This window comes from Panthera leo, chromosome D3 (assembly GCF_018350215.1).
Source record: "Panthera leo isolate Ple1 chromosome D3, P.leo_Ple1_pat1.1, whole genome shotgun sequence".
NCBI classification, from domain to species: Eukaryota; Metazoa; Chordata; class Mammalia; order Carnivora; family Felidae; genus Panthera; species Panthera leo.
Window position 1 is genome coordinate 32,184,083 of NC_056690.1, and position 9,696 is coordinate 32,193,778.

The following is a 9,696-nucleotide window of genomic DNA, read 5'->3' on the forward strand; positions in this document are numbered from 1 at the left end:
TGGTAAACAGAGAAGGAAACACTGTTATTTATGTCCTTATAAAGGCAGAGAATATATCCAGAAAAATACACAAAAAACATGATAGTGGTTGACTCTAGGGAGCCAACTGTGTCACTAAAGGGGAGGAAATTGTCACTGTATACATTCATTTATACCTTGTGCCTAATTATCTATTAAAGAAATAAAGAAAAAAAGAAAAAACATTGGAATGGGTCTTAAAGGTAATCTACTTCAATTCCCTCACTTTACAGACATGGAACTTGACTAGTACACACATTATACTCTTATTTAAAATCAAACATCCATGCCCGGCTAGCTCAGTCGGTAGAGCATGAGACTCTTAAAATCAAACATCCAATCAGGGAAGAGCAGAGAATAGCAGAACCAGATAAAGAGCATATTTTATAAGAAAGCAAAGGTAACCACAAAGGAGAAAAAACAATATTTTAATGGATTTTTAGAGTGCACTCACTCTAGGACAATGCAAATACTGCAGATTTATCATGAAAGTTATCATTAAACAATGCCATGAGTGTTCCTGAGTACCACTTCAGGCCCAAGACAAAATTAAATAAACAAGTAGAAGAAAAACATGGAAGAGGAAAAATAGAACTGGTAAACACAGAGAAGAGTGATAACATCTTATCAAGTGCCTGAAGTGTTCTTGGAAAGACTGATATTCCTTGGAGATCATGCACCCTCCTCCCCAAAACCCCCAAAACCAACAAATGTCTCACCCAATGACTCTGTCCTCGCAGTTTATCATTTGATTCTCCTACTATTTCTTCCCACACAGCAGCTGTTCGGTCAAAAGAACAAGAAGCCAAAACCTGTCCAAATTCAGGATGGGCCCATGTCACACGCCACACAGATCCACTATGTGTCTGAGGAATTATTAAAAAAAAAAAACAAAAATTGACTTTACTCATATTTCACACAAAGTTTTACTTGAGGAAACAACACAGATGTCTTCAATAAGAGCAGAATGCTATTCAATTTTACATTTAAATAAAAAATTAAGTTCTGAAAATTTTTAACTTTTAGAAGATATTCTCTACTTAGGATTATGGCCCTTCTGGAGTCAAGTCCTTCTAACATTTTACTAATAAAGAAAAATCCAGCTGGATAAAGTTGACCTCTTCCAGTACTAACAGAGACCTGCTTCAGAGTTTAGCCTTATCAAGCTTTAAAAAAAAGATCTACCAGTCCACCATTTTTTTTACTTGCAAATTCTTTCTACAGGAAACAGCCATCTAATAAAATAAATAAGACTAACCAAAACTGTCTGCTTCAAAAGCCTAACAATATATAGAAACTACAGCAGTAAAATGCTTAAATGACTCTGATACCTGGTTAGACAAGTAGACTATTCTAGGAAGTGAGGCAACGAGTGATAAAATACAGAGAAGCCCAAATCCTTGTATTCTGAAAAAATAATTTAAAGCTCAGTAGCGTTACCTTTATTATTTGAAAAATGTCAAATTACTATTCTTAAACACTCGTGTTGACAAAAGGAAAAAAACAGAAAGGTCTCAAAGCATTTCACATCGGAGCACCTGGGTGGCTCAGTCTCTTAAGTGTCCAACTCTTAATTTCAGCTCAGGTCAGGATCTTGAGGTTCATGAGATCAAGCCCACATCGAGCTGGGAGGACAGCATGGAGCCTGCCTGAGATTCTCTCTCTACCCCTCCCCCACTCTCTCCTCTCCTCTCTTCTCTCTCTCTCACAATAAATAAATAAACTTAAAAAAAAAAAACAAAAAAAACCTATGGCCTGGGTGGCTCAGTCATTAAGCATCTGACTTTGTTTGGCTCAGGTCATGATCTCATGGTTCATGAGTTCAAGTCCCACATCAGGTGAGCTTGAGCCCCACTTCAGGTAAAACACGAGCCCAGGTGAGCCCCACTTCTTTCTTTCTCTCTCTCTGAAAGAAAGAAAGAAAGAAAGAAAGAAAGAAAGAAAGAAAGAAAGAATTTCACATGGACAGAATTTTGTTTGTTCTTTCCAGTAAAAATACAGTATAACAACAAGCATCAGTCCACCAATTATGTTTATAAAATTTGTTTCATGCTTCTGTATATCTAACACTTTCACACTTAATAATCTCAGAACACTTTCATAATCGTGTAACTTTCACATGGTAAATATGTCATTCAAAGGTAAACTTTGCACTCTTATTTTTTATCCTTTTTTTGGTCTGGTCTTTTTTGTTTCACTTTTAATTATTATTTATATAAGCTACTAGTTAAAGAATACACAAGACCAGTGAGACTCTGTTAAATATTAGATTGCCAGTAAAGCACAACCTACCTAAAAACTAAAGATTACAAAGAGATGTTCATCACAATAAAAAGGAAACAACTTATACCAGCTATCACAAGTTGAACAAAAACAGGGTATATTTATTGGTATATTCATGTTTTACTGCTACATTTATGTTTTTAAACAAGCTTTAAAAACATACCAAAATATTTATGAAATATGTTGTTAAATTAAAAGGCAAGAAATGGAGGTTTCTTTTTTAGAGTGATAGTTTTGGAAATGGGTAAAGGCGGTAGTTGTACCAAAATTGTGAATGTAGTAAATGCCGTTGTATTGTGTATGAAGGATCAAACTACTGAATTCACAACATGAATGAACCTCAAAGAAAAGGGAAAGTAGCTAGACACAAATAACTACATATTGTAGAATTCCATTTATATGAAATGTCTAGAAAAAGTAAAACTACAGAGACAGAAAACACTTCAGTGGTTGCCTAGGGCCTGGGTACAGAATGGGAATTGACCCCAAACAGCCACAAGGGAAGTTTCAGGGCCATGCAAGTGTACATAGAAATTTACTAAAATTCGTTGAACTACACATTTAAAACTGATGACTCTAGCGGTATGTAAAATTCTACCTGAATAAAGCTGAAAACAGAAATTGTACAAAATATCACAACTATTAAAAATATGCAAAAGAACAGATAAGTAATAAATACTAAAACACTAAAAATAGTTATGTTAGAATGCTATGAAATTGTACGTTTTCCTACTCTCAAATTTTCTGAAGTATATTTTTGATACTTTAGCAGTTAAAATCAAAATATTTTAGGAAAAGTATACATTTTATAATTCTCTCCAGAAGAATAGCAAGTCACTGACGCTACCAAATAAATAGTAACCATCTCAATTTTTTTTTTTAAATCACTAAAAATACTAACCTTCCAACTAGCAGTACAATGCCAATCCCCATTTTCACTTTTATCCCAGACCTGTAAGAAAATAAGACATATTTTATGCAAAATATTCCTATAAACATGACAAACATAAAGAGTGAATCAGTATTAAGGCAAAAGAAATGAACATAAATTCACAAAATAATACAACCAGTAAGTAAACATACATTCATTCATTCATTCATTCATTCAGATGTTTATTAAGAACCTGAGGGGGGTGCGGGGGGGGGGGGGGGGGCACCTGGGTGGCTCGGTCAGTTAAGCATCCAACTCTTGATTTTGGCTCAGGTCATGATCTCACGGTTCATCAGATCGAGCCCCACATCTGGCTCTTCACTGACTGTGAGGAGCCTGCTTGGGATTCTGTCTCTCCTCTCTCTGTTCCTCCCCTGCTCATGCTCTCTCTCTCTTTTTCTCTCTCTAAATAAACAAACATTAAAATAAAAGGACCTGCAGAGTGCCAGGCACCAGGCTGAGCAGGAGGGGGTCAAGGAATCTGTGCTCTCATAGGTAACAGAGACAACTACAGTTACAATCAAGTCTTGTTATCGTAGTAGTTGTGTTCTACAATGTTGCTGTGAACACTGAACCAGTAAATACTAAACCACTGCTCTCAGGGGAAATATTTGTCAACTAATCAATACATAATCTCATTTCATGTATGTATCTATTTAAAGACACTTCTTTAGTGGATATTATTGATTCATTAACACTGAAATCAGAGCCAGCAGCAACTCATGGCAGAGTGAAACTTTCCTAACACACATATTTTCTCTGCAGGGCATATTACAGCCTTCTTGCACCTAAGATCACTAGGCACCCCTTCAGCACTATATATACTTGGGGACAATTTTAGACAGTGAAATCACCAACAAAAAAACAAAAATGTGAAAAATGTGACACAAAATAGACAATGATAAGGACACTTGTGGGGCCCCTGGGTGGCTCAGTCAGTTAACCTCCTAACTCTGGATTTTGGCTCAGGTTATGATCTCATAGTTCACAAGCTCAAGTGCTACATCAGGCTCTGCGCTGACAGTGCAGAGCCTGCTTGGGATTCTCTCTCTCCCTCTCTCTCTTTCAAAAAAACAAAAGACTTGTTTACAGTATGAGAGTCCAAATAAAAGTGTCACTGCAGCAACTTCTTATTCAACATGTCTCCAGAGGCAAGGGAAACCAAAGCAAAAATGAACTATTGGGACCTCATCAAAATAAAAACTTCTGCACAGCAAAGGAAACAATCAGCAAAACTAAAAGGCAACTGACGGAATGGGAGAAGATATTTGCAAACGACATATCAGATAAAGGGTTAGTATCCAAAATTTATAAAGAACTTCTCAAACTCAACACCCAAAAAACAAATAATCCAGTGAAGAAATGGGTAAAAGACATGAACAGACACTTCTTCAAAGAAGACATCCAGATGACTAACAGACACATGAAAAACTCAATATCGCTCATCATCAGGGAAATACAAATTAAAACCACAATGAGATACCACCTCACACCAGTCAGAATAACTAAAATGAATAACTCTGGCAACATCAGATGTTGGCAAGGATGCAAAGAAAGAGGATCTCTTTTGCACTGCTGGTGGGAATGCAAACTGGTGCAGCCACTCTGGAAAACAGTATGGAGGTTACTCAAAAATAACAAATGGAACTACCCTACAACCCAGCAATAACACTACTAGGTATTTATCCAAGGGATACAGGTATGCCGTTTCAAAGAGGCACATGCACCCCAATGTTTACAGCAGTGTTATCAACAATAGCCAAAGTATGGAAAGAGCCCAAATGTCCATCAATGGATGAATGGATAAAGAAGATGTGGTGTATACACACACACACACACACACACACACACAATGGAGTACCACACGGAAATCAAAAAGAATGAAGTCTTGCCATTTGCAACTATGTGGATGGAGCTAGAGGGTATTATGCTAAGTGAAATTAGAGAAAGACAACTATCATATGACTTCACACATATGAGGTATTTAAGATGAACAGAAGGGAAGGGAAGCAAAAATAACATAAAAACAGGGAGGGGATCAAAACATAAGAGACTCTTAAATGTAGGGAACAAACACGGTTGCTGGAGGGATTGTGGGAGGGGGGATGGGCTAAATGGGTAAGGGGCATTAAGGAAGACACTTGTTGGGATGAGCACTGGGTGTTATACATAGGGGATGAATCACTGGAATCTACTCCTGAAATCATTATTCATTATTACACTACATGCTAACTTGGATATAAATTTAAAATAAGTAAATAAAATAAAACAAAATAAAATAGAAAGCAGTGTCACCCTGTTTAACCTCAGTTGGGAACATGCACACCGGGCAACTCCAATTTTTTGCTACTCTGCTCATGTCAAGCAAATAACTGAGAATATTGATTTTGGGGTCACAAATAAATTGTAAAGAGTAGGTGAACTCACAAATACACAATTGGCTAATAATGAGGACCAACTGTTTATGTAACAAACAAAAGCAAAATACTTAATCTTACTATCAACAAAAAATATAGATTATAACAAGACAACATTTTAACCTCTTAAAAAATGAAATGATAAACTCCTCAAAAAACTAAAAATAGAATTACCACATGATCCAGCAATTCCATTTCTGGGTATATACCCAAAAGAGTTGAAAGCAGGTTCTCCAAGAGGTATGTGCATACCCATATTTATAGCAGAATTATCCACAACAGCAAAAAACATAGGAGCAACCCAAGTCCACTGACAGATAAATGTTAAGCAAAATGTGTTATTTACAATACATATAATGTAATATTCAACCTTAAAAAGGAAGAAAATTCCAGCACATGCTCCAACATGTGCAAACTTCAAAGACACTATGCTAAGTGAAATAATCCAGTCACAAAAAGGACAAATACTGTAGGACTCCACTTATATGAGGTACCTAGTCAAATTCATAGACAGAAAGTACAATGGGGGTAGTAGCTAGGGTGTGAGGACAGGGAGAATGGGAAGTTATAATTTAATGGGTACAAAGTTTCAATTTTGCAAAATGAAAAAGTTCTGTAGATAGATGGTGGTGATGATTGCACAGATATGAATGTACTTAATACCACTGAACTATAAACACTTAAATATGGTTATGACAGTAAATTTTACGTGTATCTTACCACAATTTTAAAAATTAGAGAAAAAATGTTAGTAATTCCTGACATGGACAATTATCCTATCAAATCAGTACTTTAACTGTAAAATTGTATAACCTTCAAAAAGACAATCTGCCAATTATTCACAAAAGCTTTTAAAATATTCACTAATTTCTCTACTTGAATTAGGCTAAGGAAATCATTCAAAACACAAAAAGCTTAAAGTAATGAAGATTTCCATTGCAATACTACTTCCAACAAACAAAACCTACAAACGGAAAGATTTAGAGATTCAGTAACAAGTGGATGAGGAAAAAAAATCTATGACCTATTCAGTTAACAGACATTAATTACTGCAATATTCAACAACAGGTGGATAGATGAATGTCTAAAGAAAATGTGTACACATACAACAAAATTATCATTCAATCTTAATGAAATTACAATACATACTACAAATATGGATGAACCTTGAAAACATCATGGTAAGTGAAATGAACCAAACACAAAAGGGCAAATATTATATGGTTACATTTATATGAGATACCCAGCATAGTCAAATTTATAAAGAAAGAGTATTAGAGGGGCACCTGGGTGGCTCAGGCAGTTGGGCTTCTGACTCTTAATTTCAGCCCAAGTCATACTCTCAGGGGTCATGAGATCGATCCCCATGTCCAGTTCTATGCTGAGCATGGAGCCTGCTTGGGATTCTCTCTCTCTCTCTCTCTCTCTCTCTCTCTCTCTGCTCCTCTCCCACTTGTTCTCTCTCTCAAAATAAATAAGTAAACATTAAACAAAAAAAAAAAAACAAACAAAAAAAAAAAAAAAGGAACAGTATTAGAAGTGACCAGGGACTGGGGCAGGGTAGAAAAAGGAGTTATTGAGTAGAGTTTTACTTTAGAATGATGAAAAAGTTCCAGAGATGTATAGTGGTGACGGCTGCACAACATGAATGTTATGCTTAAGGCCACTGAACTGTAATGTAGATCTAAAGATGGTTAGCTTACCACAATAAAAAAAAAAAAAAAAAAAAAAAAAAAAAAATTAAGTGATTTTAAACCTTTTAGGAATTAGAACGCTATAGTTATTCCATGTATTTGGTGACACCACTTTTTCGAAAGGGAACACCAGCTGTAATTCATCATTGAGGGATCACTGGTATCAAACTTGACTCATGTGAAAGGCAAGTAATAAAAACTATCCTTCAGATTTTCAGTTATTTTGGAGTTGTCGAAAATGCAAATAATCCGAACTCCAGCTTTCATCTGCAAGTCTATTGTCGTTAACGCTATAATAATCTCTAAAGTTCTTAAATCCCAAAGACCATCCTCTTATCACAGAAAATTCTGGTCAAAGTAGTGCAGACATTTACATGAACTTTATGAAACAAGCACTCCATTTCTTTAATAGCAAGTAGAGAACTTCACTGGATATAAATGGATTTGTTTCCCATATGAACGCAAGGAGAGAACAATCTCAAGATGAGCAACAAGCTCATCACAGCACTTGAGACAACACGTTGAACCGACTGCATTACAGGTGGCGAGGCAAAGGCCTCTGGCTGAACCGGTGTGGTAACAGGACAAGTACTCCCCCACCCGCGCAGTCTGACAAACCCTTCTCGCAGACTAAGCCGAATCTCTAGCTCTCGCCCACAATGACCCAAACCTGCAGGAGTTAGAACCCGCGTGATGCCCAGGGCCCCACTGGCGGGAGCGCGCACGTGGCTAAGACGCCTGCCCGCCCTCCCCCCCGCGCAAGCGCAGAGCAGAGTGAGCGCGGGGGAGCGTCTGTGACCCCACAATACTGGGGCAAGCACGGCGGAGCAGCCCAGCCGCCCACACTCCTTGGGCTCCAGACCTCGTGTCCAGCGGCGTGCCTCAAAATCCGAGGTAGTCCCCTTTCCACGCGCCGTTCCCTCCGCTCTAACAGCGGGTCATGCAAGTCCCCACTCCCCCTCCTTCTGGGCTCGGCCCCACCCAAAAGCTCCGCGCGCACCTTGACGCTCTGGTCACTGGAGCAGGTAGCCATTCGTCGCCCGTGGAAGTCGAAAGAGACATCATGGATGAGATCCTTATGGTCCGCCGCAATACTGCGCGCCACAAACATGGCTTCCGCCGGGCCCGCGCCTGCTCCGTCTGCCCCTCCCACCTCCGAAGAGGGCGGCCGCGGCAGCGCGCGGACCGCAGCCCACCAGGACCACGCCGCCGCCGGGGCGCGCACAACGCGAGCCACCCGCGCCCCAGCGCCGTGCCCCACCCCTTTGCCCGTCATGCCCCGCGAGGCCAGGGCGAGGACGACTGCGCCTGCGTTTCCTGAAAGAGTCTAACCGCGGCAAGGGCTTCGGAGAGAGTGGCCTTTCCTTAGCTGTAATGAAAATTAAAGGAATTCATTGTTGAAGTATGATAATTGGGAAAAGTAAGAAAATTAGAAACACCATCTACAGTCCTGGGCCCTGAGTCAGTATTGGTCAGCGTCATTCCCCACCGCCCTCAAACAAGGGCTGAGTGCTCGGAAGAAGTGGAGAAGAAAAGGAAATTTGCTGGGACAACTAAGGAGCAATGAAGGGTGGAGAGTCACCAGAGGAGTACAGGCTCAGCCGAAAAGTAAAGACCGGGGGAATAGGATTGACAGGGAAAAACTGGGGGGTTATGGAGGTGGAAGAGCAGGTGTGAGGGACAGAAAAGGGAAGGATCCGAAGTCAAAATGTTTAAAGATTTCACAGGTAGAACAGGCTTGGTAGTGTCAAGAATCAAGATGTGGGCAGTGAGATACTAGAAATTAGAAAGTTCTTCATAAAGAGGGGAGCCTGGGTGGCTCAGTGGAGTAAGCATTGGACTCTTGCTTTTGGCTCAGGTCCTGATCTCAGGGTTGTGGGATGGATCCCCACAGTTGGGCCATTGGGTTCCGGCTGGACTTGGAGCTTGCTTAGGATTCTGTCTCTTTCTCTGCCTGTCTCTCTCTCTCTCTCAAAAAAAAAAAAAAAAAAAAAAAAAAAAAAAAAAAAAAAAAAAAAAAATTCTTCATGAATGTATATTCATGAAGAAACTAGAAAGTTGAAGTCATCTAGGAAAATGAATGGCAGGATCCGAAATGAACTGAAAGACTGGGGAACCTGCAGCCAGAGTTCCCAATAAAGAAATAAGTCAAACAGAAAAAAACAACAACAACAACAACAAAACCTGAGAAGAGGCCAGTGAAGAAGAGCCCTCAAATCAAAGATTCTGTCAAACCCAGGAAGTAGAAAGATGCAAATTTCCCTTGCCTAGCTAAAAATAGTGCATTCCAATGAAACCTTTTCTAAGCTGAAATGGCATGAAGGGAAGAACCAATTACCATAAATGTACATGG

At 39.1% G+C, this 9,696-nt stretch overlaps 1 protein-coding gene across 3 annotated transcripts in view; it reads right to left on the minus strand.

The window, feature by feature from the left end:
• SEH1L (SEH1 like nucleoporin) overlaps positions 1–8,542 on the minus strand; it is a 32,943-nt gene extending 24,401 nt beyond the window's left edge. For 2 of the 3 annotated variants that reach the window (XM_042909427.1, XM_042909429.1), the window contains exons 1-3: positions 8,344–8,542; positions 3,203–3,253; positions 738–884 (exon numbers count right to left, since the gene is read on the minus strand). In XM_042909427.1, coding sequence (XP_042765361.1) covers positions 738–884; positions 3,203–3,253; positions 8,344–8,454 — 309 coding nt within the window. In that variant the 5' untranslated portion in view covers positions 8,455–8,542. The remainder of the gene's footprint in view (positions 1–737; positions 885–3,202; positions 3,254–8,343) is intronic. The other variant, XM_042909428.1, reaches the window with a different exon arrangement.
• Between the last annotated feature and the right edge of the window lie 1,154 nt (positions 8,543–9,696).